The 16444-nt window shown below is 48.9% G+C and overlaps 1 protein-coding gene across 1 annotated transcript in view; it reads right to left on the bottom strand.

The window, feature by feature from the left end:
* LOC137543635 (farnesyl pyrophosphate synthase-like) overlaps positions 1 to 16444 on the bottom strand; it is a 120104-nt gene that overhangs the window by 85449 nt on the left and 18211 nt on the right. Inside the window, exon 2 of the mRNA XM_068264758.1 lies at positions 2664 to 2804. Coding sequence (XP_068120859.1) covers positions 2664 to 2696 — 33 coding nt within the window. The 5' untranslated portion in view covers positions 2697 to 2804. The remainder of the gene's footprint in view (positions 1 to 2663; positions 2805 to 16444) is intronic.

Raw genomic sequence — 16444 nt, forward strand, 5'->3', positions numbered from 1 at the left:
GCTGTACCATACCTAGCAGGAATTACACAGATTAGCATTCAGGTGGGAGGCTTCGGTTGGACGCAATCGTGAATTGCGTCGTTTACAGGGACGCCCCGTGTAGGCACATCTCCCACACGGTCCCCTCCCTAACCACTCACCTGTCAACCGCATCCTAGAAGCTGCAAAAAATAAATTTAAAATCACAAACACTGGTCCACATGACAGCCCAGGGGCCCCAGGTCTCTCTCACTCACTGGGGCCCCCAAACCACCATGCGACACCTAGAGGGAAGTGCGGGAAAGCCCTGGACCTCTCACCTCCAGGGAACTCACCCCACCACCTCTAAACTGAATGCCAACTGCAACAAACACAATTGCTAACTTCCAGTCAGAGCAATATCCTGCCTCTATCTGGCCAGCATACGCTAGTCAGCCAATCAGGTGCACTGTCATACACCCTTTGCCTGCTGTACCATACCTAGCAGGAATTACATAGATTAGCATTCAGGTGGGAGGCTTCGGTTGGACGCAATCGTGAATTGCGTCGTTTACAGGGACGCCCCGTGTAGGCACATCTCCCACACGGTCCCCTCTCTAACCACTCACCTGTCAACCGCATCCTAGAAGCTGCAAAAAATAAATTTAAAATCACAAACACTGGTCCACATGACAGCCCAGGGGCCCCAGGTCTCTCTCACTCACTGGGGCCCCCAAACCACCATGCGACACCTAGAGGGAAGTGCGGGAAAGCCCTGGACCTCTCACCTCCAGGGAACTCACCCCACCACCTCTAAACTGAATGCCAACTGCAACAAACACAATTGCTAACTTCCAGTCAGAGCAATATCCTGCCTCTATCTGGCCAGCATACGCTAGTCAGCCAATCAGGTGCACTGTCATACACCCTTTGCCTGCTGTACCATACCTAGCAGGAATTACATAGATTAGCATTCAGGTGGGAGGCTTCGGTTGGACGCAATCGTGAATTGCGTCGTTTACAGGGACGCCCCGTGTAGGCACATCTCCAACACGGTCCCCTCCCTAACCACTCACCTGTCAACCGCATCCTAGAAGCTGCAAAAAATAAATTTAAAATCACAAACACTGGTCCACATGACAGCCCAGGGGCCCCAGGTCTCGTGTGGGAGATGTGCCTACACGGGGCGTCCCTGTAAACGACGCAATTCACGATTGCGTCCAACCGAAGCCTCCCACCTGAATGCTAATCTATGTAATTCCTGCTAGGTATGGTACAGCAGGCAAAGGGTGTATGACAGTGCACCTGATTGGCTGACTAGCGTATGCTGGCCAGATAGAGGCAGGATATTGCTCTGACTGGAAGTTAGCAATTGTGTTTGTTGCAGTTGGCATTCAGTTTAGAGGTGGTGGGGTGAGTTCCCTGGAGGTGAGAGGTCCAGGGCTTTCCCGCACTTCCCTCTAGGTGTCGCATGGTGGTTTGGGGGCCCCAGTGAGTGAGAGAGACCTGGGGCCCCTGGGCTGTCATGTGGACCAGTGTTTGTGATTTTAAATTTATTTTTTGCAGCTTCTAGGATGCGGTTGACAGGTGAGTGGTTAGGGAGGGGACCGTGTGGGAGATGTGCCTACACGGGGCGTCCCTGTAAACGACGCAATTCACGATTGCGTCCAACCGAAGCCTCCCACCTGAATGCTAATCTATGTAATTCCTGCTAGGTATGGTACAGCAGGCAAAGGGTGTATGACAGTGCACCTGATTGGCTGACTAGCGTATGCTGGCCAGATAGAGGCAGGATATTGCTCTGACTGGAAGTTAGCAATTGTGTTTGTTGCAGTTGGCATTCAGTTTAGAGGTGGTGGGGTGAGTTCCCTGGAGGTGAGAGGTCCAGGGCTTTCCCGCACTTCCCTCTAGGTGTCGCATGGTGGTTTGGGGGCCCCAGTGAGTGAGAGAGACCTGGGGCCCCTGGGCTGTCATGTGGACCAGTGTTTGTGATTTTAAATTTATTTTTTGCAGCTTCTAGGATGCGGTTGACAGGTGAGTGGTTAGGGAGGGGACCGTGTGGGAGATGTGCCTACACGGGGCGTCCCTGTAAACGACGCAATTCACGATTGCGTCCAACCGAAGCCTCCCACCTGAATGCTAATCTATGTAATTCCTGCTAGGTATGGTACAGCAGGCAAAGGGTGTATGACAGTGCACCTGATTGGCTGACTAGCGTATGCTGGCCAGATAGAGGCAGGATATTGCTCTGACTGGAAGTTAGCAATTGTGTTTGTTGCAGTTGGCATTCAGTTTAGAGGTGGTGGGGTGAGTTCCCTGGAGGTGAGAGGTCCAGGGCTTTCCCGCACTTCCCTCTAGGTGTCGCATGGTGGTTTGGGGGCCCCAGTGAGTGAGAGAGACCTGGGGCCCCTGGGCTGTCATGTGGACCAGTGTTTACGATTATCACTACACAGGAATCAGAACCACCAGAATTCTCTGCCATCTATGACTGACCACAGCATATTCGGTCCCCCTGTCTATGGCATAGCTACAGAGAAGAGAAGGTCACATTTGTGTACCAGCAAGGCTGGTCATTCCGGATTGCAGACTGATCCATGATGTCATCAGTCAGGCAGAAGAAGGCATGAATCTGCGGAGGAGGGTTGAAAGGGTCAGTTCTATGCAGTCACTAAAGGTCATAAATGATGATGTAGCGTGAGACTCACCATCTCTATGCTCCAGGCCACTGCTAGAACCATTTGGAAATTGTCGTCATTTTGCAGCTTTGCCCCTGCCAGCTCCCAGTATGATTTTATAAATGTAATCCCTGGAATACACTTCCCTCTGGAGGAGTTGTAATACAGAACCTGCAAAACAGAAAACGGTCAGGGACATAACTATAACTGGTCCCCCCCATAGAGATCTGACAATGCCTCTGGGGGAGGGGGTGGGCCAGAAGCTAGGGGGCCCACTCCTGTATCTAATGTAATTATCTTCCACTTCCTGGTTGGTTAGGAAGTGCCATGTAGCCAGCCAATCACCGTGCCATTTCACTCCCCGCTTGGTGATTGGCTGGCTACATGGCACTTGCAAACTAACTAGGAAGTGGAAGACATGCGGTCGCTGGGAGCATTATTAGGACCCCCATCAGCCATAGAATGTTACCTGGTTGCAAGATCAAATCCCAGATGGTATGTTTCACTGCAAAGGTTGCAGAATGGGGATCAGTGAATAATGGCGCACAGCGCCTATGCATAAAAATGGCGCCGCATTAAAAAGATACGCTTATCGCTATTTATCGTTAGTACTACATAATAATAGCGCACAGGGAAAAAAGAAGAAAAACGGCACACACTAACGTTATTTATCAATAGTGGCACACACTAACGTTATTTATCAATAGTGGCACACACTAACGTTATTTATCAATAGCGCCCTACATAAGCCAAACTGCAGACGTTATTTAACTTCAAAACGGTGAATGGATTTAATGTAACACTGTCAAGGTTAGGGTTAGGCACCACCAGGGAGGTCTTAGGGTTAGGAACCACCAGGGGGGGTCTTAGTGTTAGGCACCACCAGGGGGGGTCTTAGGGTCAGGCACCAACAGGGGGTTTTAGGGTTAGGAACCACCAGGGGGGTCTTAGGGTTAGGCACCAACAGGGGGTCTTAGGGTTAGGCACCACCAGGGGAGTGGTTAGGGTTAGGCACCACCAGGGGGGTCTTAGGGCTAGGCACCACCAGGGGGGTCTTAGGGTTAGGCACCACTGGGGGGGGTCTTAGGGTTAGGCACCACAGGGGGGGGGGGGGTCTTAGGGTTAGGCACCACCAGGGGCTCTAGGGGTTAGGGATAGGTACAGGGAGGGTTCTGTGTGAGAGTAGGGTTAGGTATAGTTACAGTACAATATACACCACCAGGGGGTCTTAGGGTTAGGAACCACCAGGGGGGGTCTTAGGGTCAGGCACCACCAGGGGGGTGGTTAGGGTTAGGCACCACCGGGGGGGGGGGTGTTTAGGGGTTAGGGATAGGTACAGAGAGGGATCCATCTGAAAATGGCGCCTGTGAATAATGGCGCACGGTGTTGCCGCTAATCCGATTGCCGCTTATCGCTATTTAACGTTAAAGCCTTATTGTTATTTAGCGTTAACACACAGAACCCTCTCTGTACCTATCCCTAACCCCTAAACCCCCCCTGGTGGTGTCTAACCCTAACCACCCCCCTGGTGGTGCCTAACCCTAAGACCCCCCTGGTGGTGCCTAACCCTAAGACCCCCCTGGTGGTGCCTAACCCTAAAACCCCCCTGGTGGTGCCTAACCCTAAGACCCTCCTGATGGTGCCTAACCCTAAGACCCCCCCCCCCCCCCCCAGTGGTGCCTAACCCTAACAGTGTTACATTAAATCTATTCACCGTTTTGCAGTTAAATAACGTCTGCAGTTTAGCTTATGTAGGGCGCTATTGATAAATACCGTTACTTTGGACAATAACGTCTGCTGTTTGGCAAATGAACGTCACTATTGATAAATAACGTTAGTGTGTGCCACTATTGATAAATAACGTTAGTGTGTGCCGTTTTTCTTCTTTTTTCCCTGTGCGCCATTATTATGCAGTACTAACGATAAATAGCAATAAGCGTATCTTTTTAATGCATAGGCTCTGTGTGCCATTATTCACTGATCCGACAGAGGGGGGTTCTGTGTGTTAACGCTAAATAACGATAAGGCTTTAACGCTAAATAACAATAAGGCTTTAACGTTAAATAGCGATAAGCGGCAAACAGATTAGCGGCAACACTGTGCGCCATTATTCACAGGCGCCATTTTCAGATGCATGCATTAGGTATTGTCATACTAATGCACATAAATTAAACTATAGTACTGTATCAGGGGCATTCCTAGGGTCCTTGGAGATCGGGGGCACCTGTGGGCACTAGGTGGGGGGAATATGCGGCGCGTGCATGCGGTGAGTGGGCGTGGCCATGGGTGGAGACAAATGTACATGAACTTAGCAGCGGTGTAAGCTACAGATAACGGGCCTGCCCATCAAAATATTGGATGGAGCCCCCTGTCCTTTATTTAGATAATTTACAATCAGTATAGGCATAGATCAAAGATGTATACGCACATACAATTTAGATTGGTCAATCACTGACCAATTTTACCACCCCCATGCAGGAAGTGGGCCAACAGACAATGAATTTGATGAACAGAGCTAAAATTGGCTAATCAAAATTGTATGTGTGTACCAGGCTTTACAGCTAATACTGTACATACTGAAAGTAGCAGGGATCAGCATACAATACAGCTGGTTTACAATCAGTAAAGGCACAGAGTAACACCTTATACTGTATACACTGGAGGTAGATCAGCACACAGTGCAGGCCCTCAGGGCTGGTTCAAGTAACAATTGGGCACTAGGGCAAAATTAGCCTGGGGGCCCCCAACAGACACCCCCGACCAAAAAGCATCATTAGGGGCCCTTTGTTGCAGCCAAATTTTCCTCCTGGGCTCAAGAGCTGGCTGCTGACCCTCCCCCAATCACCTCCCAACTTAACAGACTCTGCAGAGTCCCCGGGGAGCAACAGTTAAAATAGGGGAGGGACACCTTGGGGGCCCCTACAGGCTCTGGGGCAATTGCGCATTTTTTCCTATGGTAGCTCCGGCCCTGCAGGCATTAGAGAACAGCTTATACTGTACATACTGTAGGGAGCAGAATTCAGCACACTGCAAGAAGTGCGCCGAAAAATATGGGGGTTACGTTATGCGGCACCGAAAAATGGGTGGGCCATGGACCAAAATGTGGGTGTGGTAACGGGTGGAGAAAAATTTACATGAACTTAGCAATGGTGGGACATTAGATTAGGACACTGGTGATGAACCTTTTGGAGGCCGAGTGCCCAAACTGCAACCCAAAAGTCACTTATCTATCGCAAAGTGGCAACAGCAATTTAAGCTAAATGCTGTACAAACGTTTTAACTCATACATGAACATTATGGAAAATCCAAGTTGAAAACAAACTGTGAAGATAAACAATTTCTTTTAAAAACAATAGTGCACACGCCAGCCTGGGGCCCCGGGAACTCTCACTGCCCGGGGCCCCAGAACCAGCATATAACACCATATGTGAGCGCAGTCAAGCCCTGGAGCTGCCACCCCCAGGAGCCTGTCCCCAACTGCTCTGAAACTTACCAAACACACAAAGGGAAATACTCACTCCCAAACAGTTCTCTGCTGCTTATATAAAGCCTGCAGGCTGCTTGTAAGCCAATAAGAAGTGCACACACACGTTACACCTAGTCTGCAGTAATCAATTAAAGAGAGTCTGAAGCGAGAATAAATCTCGCTTCAGACCTCATAGATAGCAGGGGCATGTGTGCCCCTGCTAAACCGCCGCTATCGCGCCGCTAAAGGGGGGTCCCTTCACCCCCCAATCCCCCTCCGTGCAGCGCATCCTTTTTTTCCGCATAGAGGCAGGGCTAACCGCCGCAGCCCTGCCCCACACGCGTCTGTCAGCGCGTATCTCCGCCTCTCCCCCGCCCCTCTCAGTCTTCCTTCACTGAGAGGGGCGGGGGAGAGGCAGCGATGCGCCGCTGATAGACGCGACTGGAGGCAGGGCTGCAGCCGTTAGCCCTGCCTCCAGGAAGAAATAAATCACGACCAAGTTTGCGACCAAGGTATGCGGGGGTGGGTTTGGGGGTGAAGGGACCCCCGTTTAGCCGCGGGATAGCGGCGGTTTATCAGGGGCACACATGCCCCTGCTAACTATGAGCTCTGAAGCGAGATTTATTCTCGCTTCAGAGTCTCTTTAAGCAGAGGCTGAGCAATTCAGCCAGTCGTTGGAGAGGGCTTCAGTTGCATATAGACAATGGCTATATGGCCAGCAGGGGGCACCAGCGTGCAGTAAATTCCCTCTCATCTGCCCCCCTCCTAACTAAACTGCATGGGAATCTACAATAAAATTAAAAACAATAGTGCACACGCCAGCCTGGGGCCCCGGGAACTCTCACTGCCCGGGACCCCAGAACCAGCATGCAACACCATGTGAGCGCAGTCAAGCCCTGGAGCTGCCACCACCAGGAGCCTGTCCCCAACTGCTCTGAAACTTACCAAACACTCCCAAACAGTTCTCTGCTGTTTATATAAAGCCTGCAGGCTGCTTGTAAGCCAATAAGAAGTGCACACACACGTTACACTTAAGGTGCGTACACACATGCGACTATAGTCGTTTGAAACGATCGTTCCCCGATCATTTCAAACGACGATCGTTTGAAAAAAAGCAGCCATCGACCATGAAATCTAACGACGGACAAGCTAGATCGTTCAAAACGAATGATCTAGCTTGGCGGATTTTTCCCAACGACGATCGTTTGCAAAAGTAGTACATCGTTGGAAACGATCGTTCGTACTAGGCTTGACATGCGCATTTCACTATTTCTCCATGGAACTTTTCATTACTATGCGTAAGCGCAATCGTTGCTTTATTTGTTGTAACGTTCGTTTTAACGATCAGATCGTTACACACCTTTTACAACTAACTTTACTTAGATCGTTCTTTCTTCAATTAAAAGTTTGTTCGTCGTTCATAACGAACGATCGTTGTCGCATGTGTGTACGTAGCACTAGTCTGCAGTAATTAATTAAGCAGAGGCTGAGCAATTCAGCCAGTTGTTGGAGAGGGCTTCAGTTGCATATAGACAATGGCTATTTGGCCAGCAGGGGGCACCAGCGTGGAGGATATTCCCTCTCATCTGCCCCCCTCCTAACTAAACTGCATGGGAATCTACAATAAAATTAAAAACAATAGTGCACACGCCAGCCTGGGGCCCCGGGAACTCTAACTGCCCGGGGCCCCAGAACCAGCATGCAACACCATATGTGAGCGCAGTCAAGCCCTGGAGCTGCCACCCCTGCAGGCTTTATATAAGCAGCAGAGAACTGTTTTGGAGTGAGTATTTCCCTTTGTGTGTTTGTTAAGTTTCAGAGCAGTTGGGGACAGGCTCCTGGTGGTGGCAGCTCCAGGGCTTAACTGCGCTCAAATATGGTGTTACATGCTGGTTCTGGGGCCCCGGGCAGTGAGAGCTTAACGTGTGTGTGCATTTCTTATTGGCTTACAAGCAGCCTGCAGGCTTTATATAAGCAGCAGAGAACTGTTTGGGAGTGAGTATTTCCCTTTGTGTCAGAGCAGTTGGGGACAGGCTCCTGGGGGTGGCAGCTCCAGGGCTTGACTGCGCTCACATATGGTGTTACATGCTGGTTCTGGGGCCCCGGGCAGTGAGAGTGTAACTTGTGTGTGCACTTCTTATTGGCTTACAAGCAGCCTGCAGGCTTTATATGAGCAGCAGAGAACTGTTTGGGAGTGAGTATTTCCCTTTGTGTGTAAGATAAACAATTTTATCCATCTTACTGCTGAAAAATGTATTCCAGTTTCATTTTTGTTTTTTGTTTTAAAAAGCTAAAAAAGTAGGTTTAATGCTATTGTCTCATATGATGATGATTCTGCTTTTCCCATAGTCTCGCAGTTAGCAATCATGTGACCCCCAACATGACAAATACAGCAATCATCAGGCCCCTATCAAGACAAATTCAGAAATCATGAGGCCCCCAACAAGACAAATTCAGCAATCATGAGGCCCCCAACAAGACAAATTCAGCAATCATGAGGCCCCCAACAAATCATGAGGCACCTAACAAGACAAATTCAGCAATTTTGAGGCTCCCAACAAATCATGAGGCCACCAACAAGACAAATTCAGCAATCATGAGGCCCCCAACAAGACAAATTCAGCAGTCATGAGGCACAAAAATAGACAGCATTTCACATAAATAGGCAGAATGCCTCCTTAATATGGTAGACACCTCTCACCTGGCTTTTGAATGCTCTACTGGCTGCTGTGCCTGGCAATACTGTTTTCGGCTGGATTGGAGATGATGTGTGGGCTGAAAGGCCTGGCAGTGATGCTGTGGCCTGGCTGGCGGTGATGCTGTGGCCGGGTTGGCTGGCAGTGATGCTGTGACCTGGCTGGCGGTAATGCTGGGCTGTGCTTGGCTGGTTGAAGTAAATGCTGGCCTGACTGGAGGTGATGCTGTGGTCTTTTTGACAGTGATTCTGGGCTGGTTGGCTGGTGGTGATGCTGGGCTGGCTGGCCTGGATAGTTTAGGTAGTGACAGGTGCCCCCTAGTTAAGGTAGCGCCAGGTGTCCCGCAGTTTAGGCAGTGACAGGAGCCCCCCAGTTCAGGTAGGGACAGGAGCCCCCCAGCTCATTTAGTGACAGGAGCCCCCCAGTGTATGTAGTGACTAGTGACAGGTGCCCCCCAGTTCAGGTAGTGACAGGGACCCCCCAGTGTATGTAGTGACAGGAGCCCCCAGTTTAGGTAGTGGCAGGCACCCTCCAGTTAGGTAGTGAGTGACAGGGACCCCCAGTTGTGTAGTGAGTGACAGCAGGGACCCCCAGTTAGGTAGTGAGTGACAGGGACCCCCAGTTATTATTTATTTATTTATTGTATTTATAAAGCGCCAACATATTACACAGTGCTGGACATTAGTTAAGGTTACAGACAATATTTAGGGGTGACATACAGCAAAATGACAATACATGAATACAAGAAAGACCAGATCACACAGCACAGTATGAGTACAAGGTAATGCTTAGTCACTGGAGGGGAGCATGTAGATTAGGCAAGTTAGGTTCACTCAGATGCATAACATGGGTTCACTGTAATGGAGGTGCATGATCAGGTAGGACACAAAAGGAGGAGGACCCTGCCCAAAGGCTTACAATCTAGAGGGAGAGGTAGGGACACGAAAGGTAGGGGACCAGAGTTCAGCTGTGGGTTTAGAGCATTTGTGAGGGGTAGTAGGCCAGAGTGAAAAGGTGAGTTTTGAGGGCTTTCTTGAAGATGTTGAAGGAGGGGGCTGCCCTAATGGGTGGAGGTAGGGAGTTCCATAGTGTTGGAGCAGCTCTTGAGAAGTCCTGGAGGCGTGCATGGGACTGGGCGATGCGGGTGGTGGTTAGGCGAAGTTCATTGGAAGAGCGGAGTGAGCGGCGAGGTGTGTACCTCTGAGTAAGATCGGAAATGTAGGTTGGACAGGTTTTGTGGACAGATTTGTAGGTCAGACACAGTATCTTGAATCTAATTCTGGACTGGATAGGAAGCCAGTGGAGGGATTCTAGGAGGGGATCTGCCATGGTGGAGCGATGGGAGCAGTGGATAATTCTGGCTGCCGCATTCATGATGGACTGCAGTGGGGCTGTTCGGGTCATAGGAAGACCAGACAGCAGGGCATTGCAGTAGTCAAGGCGGGAAATTATGAGGGCATGGTGTAACGATTGGTGTCAGCACGCAGAGAGAATCTGATTATTGGCGATCTGCAGTACCACCAAGAACGCAGATATACGCCTGATTATCGATGATCTGCAGAATCAGCAACAATACAGATGTATTACTAACCTCTGGACACCAGAATAGTGAGAGTGTTTGGTGTAACAGTAACAACTCTGAGTGGAGACCACCAGAGGAGCTGGCGGCCTAAGACTCCTGAGGAATTCACCCCTGACTGTGGGTGATATTCCTGTAGCCCTGGGCGAGGGACCAAGGCTGGGTTGCAGGAAGCCCTGCTGCTAATATGGAAGGTCTTGCCCTGAACTGGGCTAACGTAATACAGTAACAGCACAATCCCAGTCTGGGGTGTGAGGTCCGTAGTCACAACACCCTGGAACTAGTCTGGAGCATAACATAAATGATAATACAATTCCCTAGTCTTGGGTGTGAGGTCCGTGATCATCAACACCCTGGAACTAGTCTGGAGTATAACATAAATGATAATACAATTCCCTAGTCTTGGGTGTGAGGTCCGTGATCATCAACACCCTGGAACTAGTCTGGAATATAACACAAAGACAATACAGTTCCCTAGTCTTGGGTGGGAGGGCCTTGATCTCAACACCCTGGAACTATGCTAGAGAATAACATAAATGATAATACAATTCCCTAGTCTTGGGTGTGAGGTCTGTGATCATCAACACCCTGGAACTAGTCTGGAATATAACACAAAGACAATACAGTTCCCTAGTCTTGGGTGTGAGGGCCTTGATCTCAACACCCTGGAACTATGCTAGAGAATACACAGAAGATACACAGTAATCCTAGTCTGGGGTGTGAGGGCTTTGATCTCAACACCCTGGAACTGGTCTAACAAATAATAATAACAACAGTACAAGGTAATCTGGCTCAGTGTGAATTCCCAGGTCCACCTGGTTCAAACACACTGTAAGGATCTGACTATGGTCTGAATGCTTCCACAAAGTGTTTGCAATGGCAGACAACCAGCAACTGACAAGCAAGCAGAATATATAGTAGCTGAACTCTGCTGCCCCGCCCGAGCCACTCAGCCAATCATGAGTCCAGTAGGAATCAGCTGATCATTCTGATCAGCTGACACTTCCCCTGCTGGTATAAAGGTCCTGACTTCTGGCCCGCGCGCGCGTAGCTCTTCATCCATCTATGTGGACTAACAGACCCAGCCACTCCAAAGGCACGCTGCTGCGTACAAACCGCCACTTTGGATGCGGAAACAGCCGCTTTGCTGTTAGAACATGCGGCGGCTTTTCCGCGTTCTGCCACACTACCAAACGCGTGCCTACGCGTGCAAACCGCCGCGTTGGACGCGAAATCAGCTGCCTTGCTTTCAGCACACACGGCGGCTTTTCCGCGTTCTCTCACACATGGATGAGGAGTTTGGTGGTGGCAGAGGCCAGGAAAGGGCGAATCTTTCAGATGTTACAAAGGTGGAAGTTGCAGGACTTTGTGAGGTTTTGGATGTGGGGAGTGAAGGAGAGTGCGGAGTCCAGGGTGACACCCAGACAGCGGGCTTGAGAGGTAGGGCGAATGGTACAGTGGTTAACAGTGACATGCACATCTGGGAGGATAATGGATGGCTGGGGTGGGAAGATCATAAATTCCGTTTTGTCTAGATTTGGTTTCAGGAACCTAGCGGATATCCAGGAGGAGATGGCTGATAGGCAGGAGGAGACCTTGTCCATGGTAGTAGTGGATATAATGTCAGAGGTGTGGAGGTAGATCTGGCTATCATCTGCATACAGATGATAGTTAAAACCCATGGAGGAGATAACCTTGCCAATGGAGGGTGTGTATAGGATGAACAGTAGGGGGCCAAGGACCGAACCTTGGGGGACTCCCACCAAGAGGTGGTTGGGGGTGGATGAGGACTCATTGAAGGCGGTCGTTAAGGAGCGGTTGGAGAGGTAGGGTGAAAGCCAGGACAGGGCGAATCGTGAATGCCTATGGACTGGAGGGACTGGAGGAGTAGGGGATGATCTACTGTGTCAAAAGCTGCAGAAAGGTCAAGGAGGAGGAGAATGGAGTATTTACCTTAAGCTTTAGCTAAGGCAAGGTCATTGACCACTTTGGTGAGAGCAGTTTCGGTTGAGTTAGATGAGTGACAGCAGGGACCCCCAGTTAGATAGTGAGTGACAGCAGGGACCCCCAGTTAGGTAGTGAGTGACAGCAGGAACCCCCAGTTAGATAGTGAGTGACAGCAGGGACCCCCAGTTAGATAGTAAGTGACAGCAGGGACCCCCAGTTAGGTAGTGAGTGACAGCAGGGATCCCTGTTAGGTAGTGAGTGACAGCAGGGACCCCCAGTTAGATAGTGAGTTACAGCGGGGACCCCCAGTTAGATAGTGAGTGACAGCAGGGACCCCCAGTTAGGTAGTGAGTGACAGCAGGGACCCCCGTTAGGTAGTAATGGACAGCTGGGACCACTGTTAGGTAGTGAGTGACAGGATTAACAGTTTCAGGTGTGTACAGTAGAATCCCTTTATAGTCAACGCCAAGGGACCGAGCCAAGTAGTTTGCTGTATTAGGTACTAGCTGATTGCCCGGCGTTGCCCGGGTATGTATTTGGCTGGTGTCGGCTCCACCCACTTTTTCTAACCCTAACACACAATTACTCAATGACCAAGCTTGTGAGCTTTGTGGTCTTTGGCCTCAATAATTTGCATTGAAATGAAAAAATCTGATGGGCTGTTTGTGGCTCCACCGCCTTTTTTGAATTTGAACCCCAGGTACCCAATGACCAACTGTATCAGGTTTGAGACCTGTGCCATTAACAGTGCCAAAATGTTAGCAATTAAATATTCCCTTGAAAAGCAATAAGTGAAGCTTTATTCACTTTTGTAGGCTCCACCCACTTTTCTGAATATTAATCCCATTCACTGAGTGACCAACTGTGCAAAGTTTAAGAACCCTGCCATTAACAGTGCAAGAATGGCTGCAGTTTACATTTTTCCAGTGAAATTTGTATTTGTCTCTACCCACTGATGATCCGGCGTTGCCCGGGTATGTATTTGACTGGTGTTGGTTCCGCCCACTTTTTCTAACCCTAACGCACAAACACTCAATGACCAAGTTTGTGAGCTTTGGGGTCCTTGGCATCAATATTTTGTATTTTCCCAAGAAATGAAACTGTTTGTGGCTCTGTCCCCTTTTCTTAATTTGAACCCCAATGACTAACAGTACCAGGTTTGAGGCTTGTGCCCTTAACATTGCAAGAATGGCAGCAATTTTAATATTAACCTTGAAAATCAACAGGTGATTTTGATTGGCTTTTTTAGGCTCCACCCACTTGTCTGAATATTAATCCCAGTCACCCAGTAACCAGCTGTGCAAAGTTTGAGAACCTTGCCATTAACAGTGAAGAAGGGCTGCAGTTTACAATTTCCCAGAAAAAAATGTTTTTGACTCCACCCAGTTTTCGTAACCTTGACACACAGTCACTACTCAATGACCAAGTTTGTAAGCTTTTGAGTTCTGGAATCCTGGCATCAAAATTGTGTGAATGGAAGCAGTTTATCCAGAAAATCTGATTGGCTGTTTGTGGCTCTGCCCCTTTAGTGAATTTGAACCCCAGTCACTTGATGACCGATTTTACCAGATTTGAGGCCTCTGCCATTAAGAGTGTATGAATGGCAGCAATGTAAATATTTCCCTTGAAAATCAAAAGGTGAATTTTGATTGGCTGCTGTAGGCTCCACCCACTTTCCTGAATATTAGTCCCAGTCACCCAGTGACCAACTGTGTCACGTTTGAGAACCCTGCCAATAACAGATTGGCTGAAATCAATCTAAAAAATCTGATTGGCTGTTTGTGGCTCCACCCCCTTTAATGAATTTGGACCCCAGTCACCCAATAATTGACTGTATCAGGTTTGAGGCCTCTGTCATTAACAGTGTAAGAATGGTAGCAATGTAAATATTCCCCTTGAAAATCAATAGGTGAATTTTGATTGGCTGTTTTAGGCTCCACCCACATTTCTGAATATTAATCCCAGTCATCCAGTGGCCAATTGTGTCAAGTTTGGGAACCCTGCCATCTAAAAAATTAAAGGGATACTGTAGGGGGGTCGGGGGAAAATGAGTTGAACTTACCTGGGGCTTCTAATGGTCCCCAGCATACATCCTGTGCCCACACAGCCGCTCACCGATGCTCTGGTCCCGCCTCTGGCTCACCTCTGGAATTTCAGACTTTAAAGTCTGAAAACCACTGCGCCTGCGTTGCCGTGTCCTAACTCCCGCTGATGTCACCAGGAGCATACTGCGCAGGCACAGACCATACTGGGCTTGTGCTATACACTCCTGGTGATATCAGCGGGATCGAGGACACGGCAACGCAGGCGCAGTGGTTTTCAGACTCTAAAGTCTGAAATATCAGAAGTGGCCCGGAGGCGGGGCCGGAGCATCGGAGAGCGGCTGCGCGGGCACAGGATGTCTGCGGGGGACTGTTAGAAGCCCCAGGTAAGTTCAACTCATTTTCCCCCGACCCCCCTACAGTATCCCTTTAAGTTGTTGGCGCGCACACTTTTTCTAATCTTGACATACAGTCACTCAATTATCAAGTGTATCAGCTTTGGGGTCCTTAGTATCAATACTTTGTATATTCCCATTGAAAAATAAACAAATCTGATTGGCTGTTTGTGGCTCCGCCCCCTTTCTGAATTTGAACCCTAATCACCCAGTGACCAACTGTACCAGGTTTGAGGCATCTGCTGTTAACAGTGTAAGAATGGTAGCAGCTTAAATATTCCCTTTGAAAATCGAAAGGTGAATTTTTATTGGCTGTTGTAGGCTCCACCTACCTTCCAAAATCCTTATCTCATTTACCCAGTGACCAACTTTAGTGAATTTGGACCCCAGTCACACAAAGACCGACTGTAGCAAGTTTGAAGCCTCTGCCATTAACAGTGTAAGAATGGCAGCAGTTTAAATATTCCCCTTGAAAATAAATAGGTGAATTTTGATTGGCTGTTGTAGGCTCCACCCACTTTCCTTAATATTAATCCCAACACCCAGTGACCAAGTGTGCCAAGTTTGAGAACCCTGCCATTAACAGTCTAAAAATGGCTGCAGTTTACATTTTCCCATTCTAAATGAATGGCTGAAATTTGATTGGCTGTTTTATGCTCCACCCACTTTTCCTGGATTTGTAACCTCAGTCACCAAGTGACCACCTGTGCCAAGTGTGGGGACTCTGGCTTGATTACTGTGAGAATGGCAGCCTTTTAAATTTTTTCCATTGACATGAATGGGTGAAATCTGATTTGCTGTTTTTAGCTCCGCCCAGGTGTGCAGGGGGGACGCGAGACCCCCAGAACATATCATCCCAGGTAGTAAGGGATCTGTATACCAAGTTTCATTAAAATCGCTCAAGCCGTTTTCGAGTGACTGACGCAAGCACGCATGCACACACACACACCTGATTTTATATATAGATATACCGTATACTCGCAAGCAAGCCGACCCGCATATAAGCCGACCCCTCAACTTTTTGCTGAAAAACCAGGAAAAAATTATTGACCCCCATATAAGCCGGGGGTAGGAAATGCTGGCCGTGTGACCCCCCCCCCCCCCAGTGTGTCCCAGTAGTTAGTATAGTGCCCAGTATAGCTAGTGAAGTGCCCAGTATAGCTAGTGAAGTGCCCAGTACAGCTAGTAAAGTGCCCAGTATAGCTAGTATAGTGCACAGTATAGGTAGTATAGTGCTCGGTATAGCTAGTATAGTGCCCCAGTATAGCTAGTATTTTGCCCCAGTATAGCTAGTATAGTGCCCAAGTATAGCTAGTATAGTGCCCAGTATAGCTAGTATAGTGCCCAAGTATAGCTGGTATATTGCCCAGTATAGCTAGTATAGTGCCCAGTATAGCTAGTATAGTGCCCAGTATAGGTAGTATAGTGCTCGGTATAGCTAGTATAGTGCCCAAGTATAGCTAGTATAGTGCTCAGTATAGCTAGTATAGTGCCCAGTATAGCTAGTATAGTGCCCCAGTATAGCTAGCATAGTGCCCAGTATCGCTAGTAAAGTGCCCCAGTATAGCTAGTTTAGTGCCCAGTATAGGTAGTATAGTGCTCGGTATAGTGCCAGGTATAGCTAGTATAGTGCCCAAGTATAGCTAGTATAGTGCTCGGTATAGCTAGTTTAGTGCCCAAGTATAG

The sequence above is a fragment of the Hyperolius riggenbachi genome, unplaced genomic scaffold, assembly GCF_040937935.1.
Source record: "Hyperolius riggenbachi isolate aHypRig1 unplaced genomic scaffold, aHypRig1.pri scaffold_134, whole genome shotgun sequence".
Lineage (NCBI taxonomy): Eukaryota > Metazoa > Chordata > Amphibia > Anura > Hyperoliidae > Hyperolius > Hyperolius riggenbachi.